At 54.0% G+C, this 18,034-nt stretch overlaps 6 protein-coding genes across 6 annotated transcripts; 1 reads left to right on the top strand and 5 right to left on the bottom strand.

Moving 5' to 3' along the window:
- Positions 1-1,680: 1,680 nt before the first annotated feature.
- Positions 1,681-4,377, bottom strand: BBK36DRAFT_1188564 (threonyl-tRNA synthetase; the record flags this gene model as incomplete). Its single annotated transcript, XM_024896582.1, has 8 exons — positions 1,681-1,835; positions 1,902-2,562; positions 2,621-3,196; positions 3,265-3,532; positions 3,590-3,725; positions 3,806-4,021; positions 4,086-4,167; positions 4,255-4,377. The coding sequence occupies 8 exons, from the start codon at positions 4,375-4,377 to the stop codon at positions 1,681-1,683; spliced, it is 2,217 nt and encodes a 738-aa protein (XP_024753132.1).
- Positions 4,378-5,249: 872 nt separating this feature from the next.
- On the bottom strand, positions 5,250-6,163 carry BBK36DRAFT_1188562 (hypothetical protein; the record flags this gene model as incomplete). The annotated part of the gene is made up of 2 exons (XM_024896581.1): positions 5,250-5,803; positions 5,881-6,163. 2 exons carry the CDS (start codon positions 6,161-6,163, stop codon positions 5,250-5,252), a joined length of 837 nt encoding a protein of 278 aa, XP_024753131.1.
- Positions 6,164-6,480: 317 nt separating this feature from the next.
- On the top strand, positions 6,481-7,854 carry BBK36DRAFT_1134339 (hypothetical protein). Its single transcript, XM_024892271.1, is given in 10 exon segments — positions 6,481-6,519; positions 6,531-6,556; positions 6,611-6,623; positions 6,710-6,921; positions 7,026-7,131; positions 7,281-7,359; positions 7,373-7,430; positions 7,488-7,546; positions 7,633-7,674; positions 7,685-7,854. The coding sequence occupies 3 exon segments, from the start codon at positions 6,776-6,778 to the stop codon at positions 7,356-7,358; spliced, it is 330 nt and encodes a 109-aa protein (XP_024753130.1). The 5' UTR covers positions 6,481-6,519; positions 6,531-6,556; positions 6,611-6,623; positions 6,710-6,775; the 3' UTR covers position 7,359; positions 7,373-7,430; positions 7,488-7,546; positions 7,633-7,674; positions 7,685-7,854.
- A 27-nt stretch (positions 7,855-7,881) lies between these two features.
- On the bottom strand, positions 7,882-9,578 carry BBK36DRAFT_1138225 (protein disulfide isomerase; the record flags this gene model as incomplete). Its single annotated transcript, XM_024893228.1, has 3 exons — positions 7,882-9,034; positions 9,099-9,315; positions 9,443-9,578. The coding sequence occupies 3 exons, from the start codon at positions 9,576-9,578 to the stop codon at positions 7,882-7,884; spliced, it is 1,506 nt and encodes a 501-aa protein (XP_024753129.1).
- Positions 9,579-11,552: 1,974 nt separating this feature from the next.
- On the bottom strand, positions 11,553-13,119 carry BBK36DRAFT_1134337 (FMN-linked oxidoreductase). Its single transcript, XM_024892270.1, has 4 exons — positions 13,072-13,119; positions 12,931-12,984; positions 12,180-12,878; positions 11,553-12,110 (listed from the first exon to the last, which is right to left on the bottom strand). Exons 3-4 carry the CDS (start codon positions 12,876-12,878, stop codon positions 11,562-11,564), a joined length of 1,248 nt encoding a protein of 415 aa, XP_024753128.1. The 5' UTR covers positions 12,931-12,984; positions 13,072-13,119; the 3' UTR covers positions 11,553-11,561.
- Positions 13,120-15,279: 2,160 nt separating this feature from the next.
- BBK36DRAFT_1207454 (class II peroxidase) lies at positions 15,280-17,112 on the bottom strand (the record flags this gene model as incomplete). The annotated part of the gene is made up of 4 exons (XM_024897407.1): positions 15,280-15,422; positions 15,445-16,081; positions 16,146-16,620; positions 16,993-17,112. 3 exons carry the CDS (start codon positions 17,110-17,112, stop codon positions 15,471-15,473), a joined length of 1,206 nt encoding a protein of 401 aa, XP_024753127.1. The 3' UTR covers positions 15,280-15,422; positions 15,445-15,470.
- Between the last annotated feature and the right edge of the window lie 922 nt (positions 17,113-18,034).

The following is an 18,034-nucleotide window of genomic DNA, read 5'->3' as shown; positions in this document are numbered from 1 at the left end:
TCTTTTCCTCTCGTCCCGCATATGTGACACATCACGCCGCATTCTCCTTCTCTCTCTCTCTCTTGCACTCTGTATCATCACCTCCTCTTCTCGACGGGGGGGAAACAAAAAAAAACGAAGCATTAGTCAAAATTGTAGCAATCCAGAATGACACGTTCCTCAAACCCCCAAAACGAAAAAAAAAACCCACCCCATGCCCTCTCCTCCCCCCCCCTCCCCCCAAAAACTGTCATCATCCTCATCGCAAACCGGGGGAACGAAATGCTACCCTACGCACCAAAGAAGGACCAGCTACCAATTCGGAACTGCTCCTCCGCTTGAAAAAAAAAAAGTATCCCGCTCACCCTCCTAACACCTACTGTACTGAAGAAGAAAGGAGGGGAGAAAGAAGAGTAAGGTAGGTAGTAAGAGGGTAACGGAACGCCTCATCCCGTTCCCGCCCGCCCGTTCGTGTCAAGTCTGTCGCTTGTGTGTTCCCTTCCCCCCCCCCTGGCAGTAGAATATTCCCGTCATACATGCCACCACCTCCTTCCAGCTATGGTAGTCGTATTAGTAGGTCGTATTATTATCAGCAGTGGCAGCGGCCAAAAAAAAGGTGGTCTGTATCAGCATCAAGCATCATGTGTAATATCCAAGCGAGCCAGAACTCCTAGACCATCACCGTCTACATCTGAATCAAGCAACTCTTGAAAAAAAAACTCCGCAAACCCCCTTCTTCATACAAGGCACAGAAATCAAAGCAATCTAGTAATACCTTAAAAAACGCCAAACTTGGTCCGTCAAGAAAAGCGTAACAAAGTAAGACGCCACTTCCCCCTTCCTCCCCCCTCCCCAAGAAGAACCTGACATCTCACAAAAACTTCCCCGACATTCACGTTACCCTATTCAAAACCCCCCCTCTTCATCCACACAACAGTCCTCCGCAAGGCCCTTCTCCGCGCAATTCTTCTTCTTTGTGATAATCCTCATCTTTATTTGCTAAATGAGTGCGTGTGAGCTGCTTAGTAAGATTTTCTAATGAACATCTCGTGATGCCCGATGCCCTGATGCGGTACATGTAACTAGCCCACTTACACTGACCGAGCCGTGATATGCCTGCACGCCTATAACCAGTGATGTTCTTTTATCCCCCCCCTCCGCCATCAGAATGGTCAAGAATTGACAACCAGAGAACATGAACAAGGCAAAATCACGAATCAAACATGGGAAATAATAGGTCCTGACACTGGGGGGGCGTGCGGCCAAATGCTCCAATACGCACTGGCGAAGACGACAAACGCCAGAAGCCATAAATGCCCAACCCCGGCGCTTCATATCTTTGCAGCATCACGCGACTCATCAGTTTTCTGCTCAGGCTGGGCCTTTCTTCCCATTTGTCCATGTCATAAATCTCCGACTCCTCTTGACTGCTCAGAATTCTGGTCTTCCCCTCACACCCCGCAGACGCCGAAACCCCTTCCCACATGTACTCTATCATCATCCCTTCTTATAGGCAGAAACTACACAGTACTCAAGCACAAACAATGGTATTCTTTTTTTTTTTGTTCCCTTTTATTTTCCCGGCCTGCCTTTAGCCACGTGTACATGCGCAAGAGGTAAAAGACCATGCACATCTCGCTCTGATGACATCTCTCTTCCCTGGCCCCCACGCTTGCTCGCATTCCGGCCCAACGACAGCACTTAGATTTTGTTGACCAGTCTTCTCTCCTCTTTCAAGGCCAGCAGCTTCTCAAGCGCCTCGTCCACGGGAATCAGCGCTCCCTTGGCCTGTGTGCTCTGGTCATCTCGGTTTCGAATGTTGACGGTGCGTGAGCTGGCCTCTTCGGCTCCGACGACTAAACAAGACAGTCCACGTTAGCAGCGGCTTCAAATGTGACGAGGCTTTGTGAGTGAGTGCTTACCGAAGATGAAGTTGTACTGCTCCAGCTGCCCAGTCCGAATCTTCTTCTGGAATGTGTTGCTGCTCAGATCAACGTCAATGTAGAGACCCTTCGCCTGGAACATCTTCTGGAGCTCCTTGGCGTAGTCGTTAACGGCGGGCATCACCGGAACCACCAGGATCTGGCGAGGGCTCAGCCAGAACGGCCACTTGCCGGCGAAGTGCTCCGTAAGAATGCCAAACATTCGCTCGAAGCTGCCCATCACGGCTCGGTGAATCATGACCGGTCGGGCATAGCCCACAGGCAAATCGGGGTCGCTTGCGTCCCGGTTGGCGCTGCTCTCGTCCTTGGCGGCAAGGTAACGCAGCTTGAACCGTTGAGGCAGGTTGAAGTCGAGCTGGATGGTGCCGCACTGGTGCTCTCGTCGCAGGGCATCGTAGACGGTGATGTCGATCTTGGGGCCGTAGAAGGCACCATCGCCGGGATTCTCCTCCCACTTGGAGTCAATCTTCTGTGTGAAGTTGTCCAGCGCCTCCTTGAGCTTGTTCTCGGCCATATCCCAGATGGCCACCTCGCCGATGAACTTCTCGGGCCGGGTCGACAGCTTGAGCTTGAAGGCGAAGCCAAACAGACCGTAGACGCTGTACAGGAAGTCAAAGGCACCCTCAATCTCGTCACGAATCTATCATCGGTTAGCAAATCGTTGTTTTTGTGTCAGAGATCATGCCTCCAGAGCATACCTGGTCGACTGTGCAGAAAATGTGAGCGTCGTCCTGCTGGAATCGACGCACACGGGTGAGACCACTGAGGGCACCCGAGAACTCGTTTCGGTGAAGGACACCAAAGTCAGCCATCCTCCATGGCAGATCCTTATAGTTGACATCTGAGTGGGCAAAGATTCTGCAGTGGCCAGGGCAGTTCATCGGCTTCAGGCCATATGTCTCCTTCTCAACCTCAAAGGTGAACATGTTCTCGGAGTAGTGTCCCCAGTGGCCTGATGTCTTCCACAGATCGGACTTGTAAACGTTGGGGCTAATGACTTCGTCGAAAGCCCTCTTCTTGTACTCGCTGCGGATCAGCTCCATCATGGCGTTGTAAATCCTGGTGCCGTGAGGCAAGAAGAAGGTAGAGCCGGGGGAGACCTCGTCGAAGAAGAACAGCTTCTGTTCCAGACCAATCTTTCGGTGGTTACGCTTGGCGGCTTCCTCAAGGAAGGTCTTGTACTCCTCGAGTTGCTTCTTGTCGGGGAATGAGACACCGGAGATTCGCTGGACAGACTCGTTGGAGCTGTTTCCAAGCCAGTAGGCGGCCGAGTTCTACCAGTTGAATGTCAGTCAATCGATGAACCACACTGCCAACTGACTGGCGACAGACGACGTCTTACCTTCTGGACGGAAAATGCCTTGATGTTTCCGGTGTGGGGGACGTGAGGACCTCTGCAAAGATCGATGAGAGGGCCGCATCGGTAGACGGTGCTGGTGGTGCCGTCAGGAACACGCTGGTTGATGAAGTACTCCTTGTATTTGCTGTATTTGAACATCTCGAGGAGCTCCTCCTTGGTCATCTCCAGACGCTCAAAGGGCTGCTTCTCCTTGATGATGGAGCTGGCGATCGACTCCAGCGCCTTCTTGTCCTCCTCCTGAACGACTTTGCTAGAGAAAACGGTCAGCAGACTGCGCAAAACCAAACGGCGCAAGACATTTCCTTACCCCTCCATGTTGGCCATATCGTAGTAGAATCCGGGAGGGTCGGTGGTAGGGGGTCCGTTGCAGAGGTAGCAGCCAAACCGCTTCTCACAGGCTTCACCGAGGACGTGAGCGGAAGAGTGCCAGAAGACCTTCTTGCCTGTACACCAGTCAGCCCCAAATCCAGCCTTTTCTTCAGATCTGCCCCTTGACAGAGTACGTATTCCTTGTGTCACATACCCTCCTCGTTCTCGAAGTCGAGAAACTCCAGCGTGCAGCTCTTCTCGAGAGGTCGGGTAAGATCCCAAAGCTCGCCATCGACCCGAGAGATGACGGTGCGCTCGAACAGCGACTTGGAGATATTTCGAGCAATGGCGCCAGGAGTGGTCTCCCAAGCGATTCCCTTCTCCTCCTTGCCATTGGGCAGGGAAATGGTGATTTCCTCACGAGGCTTGGCTGTAAAACAAGTAATCGTCAGCAAACCAGCGGTTGCAAACGTTGTCTAGGGCGCAAAACGAACCAGCTATCTCGGCGTCTCGCTTGGCCTTGATCTTGTCGTAGATTTCGATACGGTGCTGGATGAACTCGGGGAGAACCGGCAGCTACAAGCAGTCACAAACACCTGAATTAGCAAATGCTCCACCCAGAATGCCCCTCGCAAGGAACGGAATCATGTCTCGGTAACAAACCTCAAGTGAAGCCTTTCCTCCACCCGCCTTCTTCTCCTTGGGCTGCTTCGCGGGCCGCGAAGGCAGACTCTGGGCAGGAGCGCCCTCCGCCGCCTTCGGGGCGTCGACGTTCTCGGAAGACATGGCGATGAGAGTCTCTCGTCTTCGTTCTGCTGGGGGGAAAAGAACAAGGAGAACGAGGTTCTTGGAAGAAAGAAATGGCTGGCTCTGTCTCGGAGACTGAACTGATCTTTCGATGGAGGGGCAGGAAATACTTTGGTCCCTTTATCTCTTAGGCGCGAGGTGGGGTTGAGTCACAGTTTATCGCAGCAGCGCGGCAGATCTTCGGAATGCGCGAGGTGGTATCAGCGGATCGAACTTCAAGTGAGTAAAACGGCAGGTCGCAAGATGGCAGGCTGTAGTATGGAAGAATGAACCAGAATGGGGATCCTTAGGGACTTTATACTCAGGCTGCTACTGTTTGTTTGTCTATTGACCTGTCCAGTGCGGAAACAGAGGGTAAGTTTAAGCCTCCTTGTGTGGCTTGTTGACTCACGCTGAAGCTTGAGACGTGCTATACTTTGTTTGTTAATGGCCAGTAGAGTAAACTCCAAGTTTTTCGATTCACCTCTGGGTTTGCTTTTACTCTTTCGAGAGCCTTTTCTACTTGAAATCCAATTGATGTTCCAATCGCTGGATACGGCCCTACCAAGCCACCGGGCAACGTATTGTACGCCATCAAACTCAAGCTCCAAGCTTGAGTCATCCTATATCCGGGCCTGACACAACTTGGCCGTATATCGGAGCCGTTGCAATGCCGTCAGGACCAGTTCGTAAACAATTTCATCTGAATATCTCGTTTAAAGAGATTGGGTATCAAATCCGCTTCCCATCCCAAACAAGTCCGCCCAAACTCCGCGAAATGCAATGTCAAAATCAACCCATCAAGCCATCCTTCACACGTTCCTCGTCAGGATCAAGATCCTTTCCGCCAACGTGCAGTGCCATGCAGTGACTCACAGCCCGTACCGAGTAACGCACTCCTCCCTATGCGTCTCCATGCAGTCCAGCGCGCAGACTCTCGTCCCGCACTTCATGCACCGCACACGTCCCCAGTACCCGCACACCTCGCAGAACGTCCGCGTCGGGTAGTTGTCCTCCCACTTGCCCCTGGCCTCGTAGTATGTAAGCGGCGGGTGAGCGAGCAGCTTCCTCAGCTCTTCGTCCGACGGCACCGGCGGCACGCGGGACACCAGCAGCGGGTCGTTGTCGCCGGGATGAGCAGCCGGCGGCGGCCTGTATGAGCCCACCAAGATGGGAGGCAGGTCCGCATCCGTCATCGCCGTATCCTCGTCTTTCGTCGTCGTGGTCGTGGGAGTAGCTGAAGCGGCGTCTCGTTTGCCAGCGGCTGGTCGTTTCGAGTTGGAGGAGTTGGTCGGCCGGTTGTTGCTCGCCGCTGTTGGACCGCCCTCGGCCTGCGCCTGCATCGCCAGGAAGTCGTCCAGGTGATTGGAAAATGTCTTTTGCGACTGTAATATCTTTCGCACGTTCGGCGTGTGTTTTCCTGCAGCTGCACAGTGAAAACCCCCCTTGGTCAGCATTTCTCAACTCTCTACCGCTGCAGCACGAAGCTGACCGCGTTTACACACACACACACGCACACACCTTTACCACTCTTCGCCGGGATAGGAATCAAACTGTCCTTCCCGCCATCCCTCTCCAGCGCCTCAATCTCCTTCCGAATCTTGGCCTCCTGGCGCGCCGTCAAATCGCCCGCCGTCACGCCCGCCGGCGCATTGCGAGCGCGCTTCCGGTTCGCCGGCTGCAGGGCGTTTGCTCCGGGCAGCGCGCCCGTGTCAGGGACGTAGGCCCATCCGGGAGCCGAGGTCGTCTTTGCGCTCGCAATCTCAATGACCCCGAAGTTGTTCATGGTGTCGAGAGGGCGTCTCCCCGTGGGCGTCTCGGCTGGGGCTGAAATCGATGGAAGAAGTGGAAAGAAGCGATTGATGCTTACAGCGCATTACAATCGAATCCGCTAAGGAAGCATCCCCCGTTGATCCCGAAGAGATCTACTGTTCCGAATTGAATTGAATTAATAATGGATCCAAAGAGGAAAAAGGTGTACGAACCCGCTTCGCGATGCAAGCTCACAGGACGCACGTCAGTTCCACCAAAGTGACCCGTGGGGCAGAATCGCTCCAGTGGCGACAGCTCTTCTTCCAGCTGCCGCGCTCGGGCTATCCAGCGCCGGAACAACCCGTAATCCGCCGCCAAGCTGGGGCAGCAACCTTGTATCCGTCGTGATACCTTCAGAGCTCCCGGCCTACTACGTACTTGACATCACAAGACACCCCGGATTTCCCACTCCAGCAACCTCTGCATATAACTCTTGTAAGCTCCCAACCTCCAATTCACCAAAAACGTACCGCGGCCGGATTCCAGAACTTCAAGCTCATACTAAATATCGTGCTTCCAGTTTGTCCCTCTTCCGCCAACCTCCGCATTCTGCTCTCGCCACAGAGCAACCACAAAAACCTCCGCAATGCTCTCGCCCGCTTCCTCAAGAATACTCGCCAGCGGCACCCGCCGTGCGCTGCTCTCGTCCCGTGGCTTCCACGCCTCGGCTCGGCGCATGGCCGACTCTGCGCCCCTGCCGGCGCGCAAGCCCATGGGCGCCTTCAGAGGAGGGTATGTTCTAACTCACAATATGCACGACGCAATTGAGCGCGCGAATTCAGCCTCGGCTACGATTGCGTACTAAGAAATTCAGCTACTAACCTCGGTATTCCCAGTCTTTTTGGCTTCTTGTTTGGAAGCGTCCTGGCCGGCGGCGCCGTCTACAGCTACGTCTTGCAAGAGTACAGGACATCCAACGAACTGCTCACTGAGGACATTTACGTACGTTCTTCCCCTGCATAGTCGTGTCCATATGATCTTGAATTCCCGAGCGACTGCCTGGCACTCATCCTGCTTCTTCTCCATCCGTCTCATACGATATCCGAGCGCAACGTGAAAGAAGGGGCATTGCTAATACCACCATTGACCAGGCTCTCCAAGCTTCCGTCACCCGGCTGACAAACCACATCAAGACGCTCGAGGAGAAGATCCAGCAGAAGAGGAAGTAAAGTTCCTGGCTGGAAGGAAAGGAAAGAAAAAGTAAAACTACGAATAGCGCTCGTCGTTTGGGAGGACGTATTTCCAGCGATTTCTCGCAGGGGGGGAATTCTGGGCGAAAATGAACTACTAGCATTACGCAACACTTGTGTTGTTTTCTTTTGTAACAAAACAAATCCTGTAAATCTGTACCTTGGGTTTAACTTAGCCTCCAAATTATCTTTTCACACGAAGCGGTCGAAAGGAATCATCGTAGAGCTTTGTCAAGGTACTAGGTGTACTATCATCTTGCCACTGCACGAATACATTCGCAAGCACTCTTGGGACGCAGAATCGTAAGAAAACTTGGTGATCAAATTCAGGTGCTTTCATCAGAGCAATGCTTCATATGGGCGTTGCGCCAGTATGCAATTGCTAGTACTTATTTAAAGAATCCATAAACCAGCGCCGACGATTTGTTTTTTCTCGTCAAGAAGCAATACCCACAATTATACAGTGTTTTGTTTTATTTCATTTCCCATTTCCTAGAGCTCTTTACAGCTCGTCGTGAGTCTCCTCGGAAGCCTTGGCATCCTCAGCCTTGGTCTCGGAAGCCTCAGCCTCCTCGGTGGGCTCGGCGGGGATCTCGACGCCGGCCTTGTACTTGCCGTTCTCCTTGATGAACTCAATGAAGTCCTCAACAGTGCGGGCACCGCTGTAGGTGACAGGGTTCTTCTTGTCACCGGCGGGGTAGAGCTTGATGGTGGGGAAGCCCTGGATCTCGTCGGGAACATCGTTGGCGGTGGCGTCAACCTTGGCGATGACAACCTTGTCCTTGAAGTCGCTCTTGGCATACAGGCTGGCGAGCTCATCGTACTTGGGGGCGAGAGCCTTGCAGTGACCGCACCAGGGAGCGTAGAACTCGATCAGGACATCCTTCTTGTCGTCAAGGACAACGTCCTTGTAAGTGTGGGCAACGACAACGGTGACGGGGCCCTCCTGGGTCTCGGGGATGGGCTCGGACTTGATGCTGGGCTCAAGCTTGCCAGAGGAGAAGCCGTCAACAAAGGCAGCAATGTCCTTCTCGGTAATCTCCTTGCTCTGGTCAAAGGGAAACTTGAGGTTCTTCTCAATGTCGTGAATGGCAAAGGCGGGGAACTTGTCGGTCTTGAGGTTGATGTTGCCGGCGTGGGAGCCGAAGTTCTTGGCGTCAATGGTGGCGAAGTTGATCTTGCCCTTGTACTTCTCGGCGATGGGCTTCAGGGTCTTGCTGAGGTCCTCACGCTCCTCGGCGGTCTCGGCGAAGATGTAAGCCAGAGGGATGCCGGCGGACATGTAACCGGCGTAGGTCTCAGGGCCGACCTCGCCAACGAGGGGAGTGGCGGCAACCTGAGCGAAGGACTTGATGGCATCGGCATCGAACTTCTCGCTGAAGACGTTCTTGCCCTCGTCGAAAGACTTGTAGAGGACAATGGAAGGGAACTTGACGCCCTCGGCCTCGGCAACGGCAGCATCGTTGACGCCACCGAAGAGGTAGGTGTCACGCAGCTCGTTGGCCAGAGCGGTGAAGGTCTCGTTGGAGGCCTTGTCGTCGGCAGCGATGTAGGCGACCAGGACGACCTTGTCGGCGGTCTTGAAGTCCTCAAGGGTGTCCTTGGTCAGGGCGGAGACGGCGGGCAGGGACTGCTTCACCATGTAGGAGGTGATGCTAGAAGGAACAGCAAACGTTAGCCATCAGATCGACCACAAAACAAGAGCAATTCAAAGCTTACCCGTCAGCCTTGCGGGGACCAGTGTAGGGAGCGACCTTATCGAGGCCACGGAAGACCTTGAGCGTGGGGTAGCCCTCAACTCCATGCTCCTTGCAGAGGTCAGCCTCCTCGACACAGTCGACCTTGGCGAGCTTGATGCTCTTGTCCTTGAGGGTCGTGGCGGCCTCCTCGTACTCGGGGGCGAGAGCCTTGCAGTGGCCGCACCAGGGAGCGAAGACTGGAAGATTGCAGCTGTTAGCGGGGTTCCTGATGCCAGGGCTGGCGGGGGAGGGGTCGAGAGATGGACAGAAACAGCCGTGCTTGAGCAGGCAGGAAGACGGAGGAGGAGGGAAGAAAAGACATACACTCAGCCAGGACGAGGTCATTGGAGCCGATGAAGTCGTTGAAAGTCTCCTTGGTCAAGGACGTGACATCGGACTCGGCAGAGACCACAGCGGCCAGAGCGGCCACCAGGGCAGCAGTAAGACGCTTCTGTTGCATGGCGACGGTTGTGATGGGGGTATCAAGCGGGTATCACAGAACCTGGGGGGAGGGAGATGGAGAAAAAAGAAACAGAGAAAAGAAGAAGAAAAAAGTGGTGATGCAGAAGTGCAAAATGCAGTTGTACGAAAGACGGCTGGACGGGCGAGGTTTTGTACTGCAGTGGCCACTCTGATGACTTAGACGCGCTCACCTCAATTGAACAAGTGTCCCTTTGGCCACATGTTGCTTCAGCCGGCGGGGGTCCAGTCCCTGAACCACACCCTGCGCGGGCAGCCTAAAACTGGGGGGCCCCTCTCTGTAGCTGCTAAAGTCACCCGCTAAAGGAAGGCCGTTCCAGCACCGTTGACATCCAATGCTCAATTGCTGCATGGATTTGGAGACACTGGATATTTTGCCTTTTCCCTCTGTACTCGTTGCCACCTGACAAATCGAGTTGCTTCGAGCTTATTCGGGGGCTTGAAGTTGTCATTTTGTGCTCCGTTCCTGGCTCGATACCGTGATTACTATTCCAATATTCAATATTCTCCCTTTGTACACCGTGTTGATTGTTCTCCCTGGGACAAGATGGGCAGCTGCTGATCCAGACAACTGGCCACCTCGCCTCATGCTGCTTGTTTGCCGGTACATGATGCGCCTCTGCTTCTCCACCACCACGGCAGCCGCGTGCATGTAACTCCATAACAGCTGCCCCTCCGGGTGCGGTGGCTGCAGCTCAAGAGGCACGCCAAGCGGTGCATCGAGCGCTAGAGCCCCTGCACGATAGCCTCGCAGCCTTCACAGCCACCAATAGCGGCCAGCACAGGCCGCAAGGAGCTTTGAGACAAAGAGGCAGAATATCAGCAGGGCGGCTGGAGGGACCTGGGAGAAGTGAGGGAACGAGCCTGTCATACGAAGTACTGCTATTCGTGCTTTTACTCGATGGCTGGGCGGGCTTACGGAGTATTAGAGCAGCCCTTGGACTTCCGGCCGGCTCTGAGATATTCAGGGTTTTCCGGATGGCTGGTCCTGCTGGTATCTTTGCGGCTCTGTGGTTTGTGTCTGCCACCAGGCGAGGATGGATAATAGAGGTCGTACTCATTCATTTGAAGAAGCTCATAGAATACAAGACGAGAGGATTTGGAGACAGCAATACATTCAGTAGCTACACATCAGACGGAAGAATTATACTGGTAAGACGAACACTTCAAGGATCAACCACTGTCTACCAGCCCCACCTCGATCTCGAACGACGACTGGAATCAAATGTCACTTGTACTCAGTATCAAAGGGAGATGGTGACAACGACGATAGTAGTACCACGACAGTGATACCTACCTGTCCCTACCTTATTTCTATCCATTACACGAAACAGATACTATGTTGTGGCTATATTGGATATATCACTTCAGCAAGTGGATTCCCGTCACACAAACAACCGAGTCTATGTACCCAGTAGACATTTATCCAACAGTGCCTCCCTCTTTTGTCCATGGATTCGCTCTGGGGTCCCGGGGGTTAAATGCACTGCGCCGTAACATTCATTGAACCCTCCATGCAGATGCACCTTAACCGGTTTCCGATGCACGGTCATGGTAATCTGTCCAGATCTTTGCGGCAACTTGCTGTCGATTCAGGACACGAGACGTCTAGGTACGGACTACCCAAACACCTCGCTACCATATACAAGATGACGATTGATCTCACAGACAAGGACATTGCAAACATATCGTACTGGGTATGTATTTCGTAGTGATGATGATGACGATTGGCGGCAATTCGTATAAAGGAGACATGGTTCTCTTAGTGCTGATGCAGGCTCGCAATCGAATGACCAGATAAAAGGTAGAACAAGTAAGCTTCGTCGTTTATCTACCTATGTAGTGCAATATAACGCTCAAGGTTCATGTCTAAATGTTGTAGAGTTTCATCCCAGTTTCCGCCCTTTGTTCACCCTCCCTTTCCCCAATTCTCCCCCCTTCGTCATCCCTTCCCATCACCAGCTCAAAACTTCTTGCTAAAGTCCGTCCGCGGCCCAGCCCTCGAATACTGGTTCGGCCACTTGGTGGTCACCTTGAGCTCGTGCGCAACCCTCAGCACCCACTCGGGCTCCCTCAAGAACTGCCTCGCCACCAGCGCCAGCTCGGCCGCCGCCTCGGGCCCCTCCTGGACGACGTCGTGCGCCGTCTGCGCGTCCGAGATGTTGCCCACGGCGGCGACGATCAGGTCGATGCCGTCCGCGCGGAGGGCCTTGCGGATGGTGCGCGCGTACTCGATCTGGAAGTGCGGGTTCTCGGGGAAGCGCTGCTCGTAGCTGTTGCCGCTGCTGCTGACGTCGAGGATGTCGATGCCCCACGAGGGCACCAGCTTGGCCAGCCGGATGGTGTCGTCGACGGTCCACGACGGCTCGCCGCTCCATTCCATCAGCTCGGTGGCGGAGACGCGCAGCGCGAGCGGCATCGTCTCGGGGACCACGGCGCGGACGGCCTGGACCACCTCCTGGACGAAGCGGATGCGGTTCTCAAAGCTTCCGCCGTACTCGTCGGTTCGTTTCTAAGGACATGTGTTAGTCGACACGTGCTGGAGTGCGGGTTATTTCTCGTCGCCGGGGAGATCACTCACGTTGCTTCGGGGCGACAAAAAGTTGCTGATCAGGTAGCCGTGGGCACCGTGGATCTCAATCATGTCAAATCCAGCCTTGACAGCCCGCTCCGCCGTCTCAGCAAACTTGCGCACAAGGCCCTTGATCTCCTCCTTGGTCAACTCCTTGGGCGTAGCATGGTCGTCATAGAAGGGAATGGGGCTCGGCGCAACCACATCCTCGGGCCACCCGCCCACGCTCTCATCAGCCAGCGTCTTGGTGACGGTTCCGCCGATCCAAGGCGCCAGGGTGCTCGCCTTGCGGCCGGCATGCGCGATTTGGATGCCCGCCTTGACGCCCTGGCTGTGGATGAAGTCGGTGATGCGGCGCAGGGGCGCAATCTGCGAGTCCTTCCACAGGCCGGAGTCTTGGGGCGAGATGCGGCCGCGCGGCTCCACGGCCGTGGCCTCGACGATGGTGAGCCCCGCGCCGTGGAGCGCCAGCTGGCCCAGGTGCACCAGGTGGTAGTCCGTCAGATGGCCGTCGTCGGCGCTGTACTGGCACATGGGGGACACGACGAAGCGGTTGTGCAGCTCGAGGGAGCGGATCTTGAGCGGCTTGAAGAGCGTCGGCGCCGCGTCCTTGTCCAGCGGGGTGGCGGCCGGAGGGACCTGCGCCGGGGTGTAGAAGGGCACGCCGGGAGCGGCCGTGTTCTCGTAACTGTTGCTGACGCTGCCCATCTTGAGGTCGTTGTGCTTCTTAGGATGGTTCGATGTGTCGAGGGGGGGACGTGTCCTTGAAAGCCTCGTTTCTGAGAGGACAGGTGCGTAAAGTATCTATTGGATGTGTCTCGCAGTAGGTACCAAGGCACTAAGGTAAGGCAAGAGGATATCGATGGATCGTATCTGCAAGGTATTATATGGGCGAGTGCTAAATCACTTCCAGAAGCTACTGCGGGTTGCGTGTAAGTCAAAAGGGGGGGTCGATAACAGAAGAGGAGCCTTGATGGAGTGGTCCAATGTGGTGGTGATTCATCATGACAAGATACCATCTCGCCATGGACCCTTTATATAAGAAAAACATTCGACCCTATACACGCAGATGTAACGACGACGGCATCCCACAATCTTGCTCGGGGTATCGGACCAATCCTCGTCCCCCCAATCACCGAGTGAAAGATTCTCCGTCCTTCCATCATGCCAGAATGGTACCAAAACCAAGTGCCATGGTCGACAGCTCGGCGTCGGCATGCCGTAGCAACAGGGCAAACGCCGAACAAAATCTCCATCAGTTCCAATGTGCTACCTGAAACCACTGGCTGTGAGTGGTCAGTTCATCTGTTCTAGATGGAATCTACCCATAGCAACTCCAGTTCTCTCAGGAGGGGTTGCTGAATAATTCAATTTTGCTTGCAAAGAAAGCGGCCATAGTTGCCCTTGACCCTTACTCAGGCACCCTGTTTCCAGCGGCGGGCGGCGATAACCCGGGTTTGAATGTCTTCCCTTTGGGGTCCAGCGAATCTCCACGTCCCAAGTCTCGCTTGAATCGCGTTCCAGATGGGATAATCGACGTTTCTTTCTTTGGTCTTTTTTTCCTTTTCTGTTCTTGTTGATCTCTTATCTTGGTCGATCTGTACAGTAATGATAGCCACCCTTTGCAAATTCCGATCTGTACTCGTACCTGATGCTTCTCTAGCCTTCTACGCCTTGATCCCCACTCCCCCATCTAAGGTATGGCATTACCAATGCAAGCAATCTCTTCGGTTTTGCATTTTGCTCTCGCCTCTCTATATCCGACAGATTAAAACCTGAGTGCCTCTTTTCGTTCTCGCCCTCCAGAGGAAAAAGATCCGTCGCTCGAGCGCTAATTCAGAAGAAATGCTCCAAGGCACGGAACAATTCTAGTAAGCAAAAAGAATCGTCATCCCACTCGGGACGGTAAACCTTATCTGATTTAAAATAGAAGCCCAGAGGCAAGGCCAATTCATAAGCACTCTGTCTTTGTAAAGGGGCTATCGACTGGGCGCCCGTCCCATTGATTTTGACCAGAAGCAAAAAGTATTCGGACATTGGGAGCAGTCTAGAGCAATGCTCCCAAGTTCTGTCGCACCTATTGAGGTCCCTGTAGCTTTGTGTCTTTTTCTTTCAAATAATGCATGTTCTCACCAACTGCTTGATGAGATGATGCGTGCCTTGGAGAGAATTGCGTGCTCATCGTGGATTTGAGCCAGATGTCTCCTCTGGCTAAGGTACTTGTATCGTTAACACTCCAACTGTCTGCTTCGTGCTTCGCCCAGCTTTAGGTGCTTGTGAGTTCTATGTCGAAAGCGTCACTAGTAACGCCTAGCAATCAGTACAGCTTCCGATTCTGATTGCGTACTTCGTCCCAATCGCTGCAGACGCAACGAAGCACGATAACCAGATTTCTAAAATCCTTCAGTCTTGGACACCGGAGACGCATCAGAGGCCAAACATCACCTATCCCGAATACGGAGCCCTGAGGATGCCCATACAAACGACGTATCCGAAGCAATTCAACAATCTATCAGACAAGATCTTTAATAAGTAACAATATGATATATGTATTCGCGAGGCATTGGATAAATCTTGACTCCTTCTCCCAGGCTGATCTTCGGCTTAGACCCAAGTCTATTAAGCTCCTCTCCAGAACCAGAGGAAAAGTGCGGGGAACCATGTACTCCATACTGTCATGGCAGCACCAAGAGCCGGCCATCAGCCAATAGCAACCGGCGGAAAGGAACAAACGATGGGCTTCAGTATTGCAGCGGATGGCCGGCTAGCATAGAGCTCGTTAGAATACCTGTGTAGTAGTAGCACGAGGTATATGAGTAGCACTGTATTCAGACGCTGTCTCACCTCCTCTTTTCTTCCAAGCAAAAGTCACATTGCTGCCGTGCTCTTCTTCTCGGGACACGAATCAGCATCCCAACAATCACGACTTGACGGAGCATCACGAGGCATCGGAAATCGAACAGATTGTCCTGCTTCTTGTTGCGAAAGTACAGGGAGTTGGCCAAGGTATAGAACAAAACAAACCAAAAATCGACACAAGCCGATCCCATTATCCCAATAGGATCAGCAGTTCTGCAAAAACAATGCGGCGGATATCGTCGCAAGCTATCTGAGCTTGTCCATCAAGTAATCTTTTTCACCTTTTTTTTATATATGGCCGGCCGACAAACGGCTTCATCTCGTAAGATGGCCCTATATGTCTAAAGTATGTGCAAAATTCTATGGCCCTCGCTCTATATTGACAACGCTAGTTCTCCCAGATCATCTCCCCCTTCCTCGTCATAATGCGAATCCATAAGCTCAAGAGTGGGTGGGCTTAAAGGTCCATCGGTTGTTCTCAGTGCCCTCGGCGAAGGGAACACCAAGCTCAAACAAACGGAGGACGACGTTGGAGAAGTCGCGGAAGAAGAGCTCGTTGTCGGCAGCGTACTTCTCAACCCAGGGCTTAAAGGCCTTGTCCTGGATCAGGACCATGTCGGTGGGCAGCATCATGAGGCTCTTGGTGGTCTTGTCCTCGAACTGCTTGGGGCCGTCCCACTTCTTGACCTGCCACTTCTCCTCCAGCAGCAGCTTGTAGAAGTCGTTGGTCAGCATGGTGGGGGAGAAGGTCCAGGGGCCGTCGTAGCCGGATCGGTCGCGGTGGCATCGGCCGATGGCGTGGCCGCCGCTGAGGGCGACAATCTCCTGGTCGTTGAAGCCCATGCGGTAGAAGATGTCACGCAGGTGCCTGGCGCCCTTGCTGGCGTCGGGCAGGCGGCCGTCGGGGGTGCAGGCGGCAGCGTCGCCGTCGCGGCGGCCGGGTCGGTAGGGGATGATGGGGCCGTGCATCTCCTGGATGGCGCAGACGCCGCCGAGGATCCAGAGATCGGAGTAGCTGATCCAAGGGTACTTGGCTATCGGCTGGCTGTTAGCTGACGCCCAACATGAAGGTATGCGCAAAAAAGGAAGGGAAAAAAAAAAGACGGTGTGGCTTACCCTTGATAGGCTCGAGGAAGTCGCGAGCAGCAATCAGACCGGCGTTGGCGCCGTGAGCGCTCTCGGGAGCGAATCGCATGGTGGCGCCGTTGCTGCCACCGGTCCCAGTCTCCTTGTCGTAGGTGCCGCTGGCGTGCCAGGCGAGACGCACCAGGACGGGACCATAGCTGCCGTCATCATAGTCGTCGACCTCGAGACGCTCGGCAATGTCGTTGTACACCTTCTGGTAGTCGGCCTGGGTGGGAACAAACTCCTTGGTGGAGGCAGAGGCGCCAGAGGTGAAGTACCAGATGCCGAGACCACCGGCGGCGGCGGCGGCACCAAGATACAGGAGGGAGGAGGAGGACTTCTTCTCGGGCTCAGAGGAGTAGAAGCGGCGGCCCTGCTGGCGGAAAGCCTGTCGAGGGACGGCGGCGAAGGAGCGGGTGGTTGTGCGGGTGGCCACGCGGGCGAACTGGCGGGCAGAGGAGGCCATCTGGACGAGGTCAACGTTAGCAGTGGCCCGGCTGAACACACAAGTGGTGAGGGTTATCGGGGCCTGGAGGACAGCTTGGCCAAAGAGCCCAACAATGGGTATCAAAGTGGAATCGAGCCCGAAGCACCAGCTGTTCTCTCCACCGATGACGGAGAGGGGAAAGACGATGGAAGATATGAACTCACCTTGATGTGTGGGTTGAAGAAGGATATGACGAAGCAGGAAGGAAAGAAAGGGGACGGGGCGGGAAGAGATATATATAAGAAGAGGAAAGGATGGAAGAATGGAAGAGCAAAGAAAAGCGTCTCACGCCCGAAAGAAAAAGGATTTCGGATTTCTAAATAAGGCCCTCAGTCACAAACAGCGCGAGACTGAAACGATGCAAATTGCCATTGCCTGAGTGGCCAGCCGGGCGTCGTCGAGACCCGCAGTCTTGCGGAGCCGCTCCACGTCCTGCTCTTTCGTGATAGTAGTATCGGCCTTTTGGGCCATGATTATGTACTAGTAGTAGTAGTAGAGCTACTGTATGGGGGATATGCCAACGAGGGAATGTTGCTATAGTACCAGAGAGCGAAGGCGTTTGGCAGTCGTTGTACGCTTGTTGGCCACTCGAGCTGAGGCGAGTTTGTTTGTCACGCCACCATGAGAGCCTCAAAAAAAGGAAAAGAGTTTTGACAAGACATCTCCTCTTCTCCTCGGAAAGGCAGAAAAAAGAAAAGGTATCAGAAGAACGCATATTGCTGCGGAAAAGCTTTGAACAAACCTTGTCTGAAGAAAACACACCCATTCGAGGTATCCCCCCTCGGCCCGGCGCATTCACGCCCTCAACAACCAAAAAAGTTATTAGCCCAGAAAACGAACGACAAAAACGCCGCTGAAGTCCTGATAGAAGTTCCATTCTTTCTCTTCCCTCTCTGGCGGTATCTGCCGACGTGCGCTCGTTGCCGCAAGGACGCAGCCAATCAGAGCCGCCAATCCCATGCCGCACCTCGAAAAGATGCCGCCTCTGTCCATATCAGGCCATTGTCAAGTTCGGAGGGGAACTCCGATTCCGTTCTTCCCTCTAGTATTACTAAGGTAAGGTACTTTCGGCTCAAGAACAAACATCCATCAGAACAATTTTTAGCCTCGCTCGCGCTTGTGCCTGGACTGAGGACCCTGATAGAAGAAGAAGAGGCAAATTGTGAGCGATTGGCTGCGCGTGATTACGTAACTCGCAGAGGCCTTCTCTTTGCGGTATGCGTCGGCGAGCCACGTGGAGCACCTTTTTTTCGCCTTTCTGCACCAAACAGAGACCACAGGACTGGGCTCCGGTCCCTGGATTGTCCGCGTTGCATGTGATGCGACGTGCCTGTGCCTTGTCATCGGTGATCATCGCTACTTGCGCAGATCTATCGGGCTGTCAAGCTTTCCA

This window comes from Trichoderma citrinoviride (assembly GCF_003025115.1).
Source record: "Trichoderma citrinoviride strain TUCIM 6016 unplaced genomic scaffold BBK36scaffold_2, whole genome shotgun sequence".
Taxonomy (NCBI): Eukaryota; Fungi; Ascomycota; class Sordariomycetes; order Hypocreales; family Hypocreaceae; genus Trichoderma; species Trichoderma citrinoviride.
The sequence above is the reverse complement of the archived record's forward strand: the minus strand, read 5'-3'. Positions and strand labels throughout refer to the sequence as shown.

Excerpts from the sequence above, each read along its gene's own strand:
- BBK36DRAFT_1134339 (XM_024892271.1), top strand. The coding sequence starts at position 6,776 with ATGCTCTCGCCCGCTTCCTCAAGAATACTCGCCAGCGGCACCCGCCGT. Across the intron at positions 6,922-7,025 it reads ATGGGCGCCTTCAGAGGAGG|TCTTTTTGGCTTCTTGTTTG; the intron begins GTATGTTCTAAC and ends CGGTATTCCCAG. Across the intron at positions 7,132-7,280 it reads TGCTCACTGAGGACATTTAC|GCTCTCCAAGCTTCCGTCAC; the intron begins GTACGTTCTTCC and ends ACCATTGACCAG.
- BBK36DRAFT_1134337 (XM_024892270.1), bottom strand. The coding sequence starts at position 12,878 with ATGGGCAGCGTCAGCAACAGTTACGAGAACACGGCCGCTCCCGGCGTG. Across the intron at positions 12,111-12,179 it reads TTTTGTCGCCCCGAAGCAAC|AAACGAACCGACGAGTACGG; the intron begins GTGAGTGATCTC and ends ACATGTCCTTAG.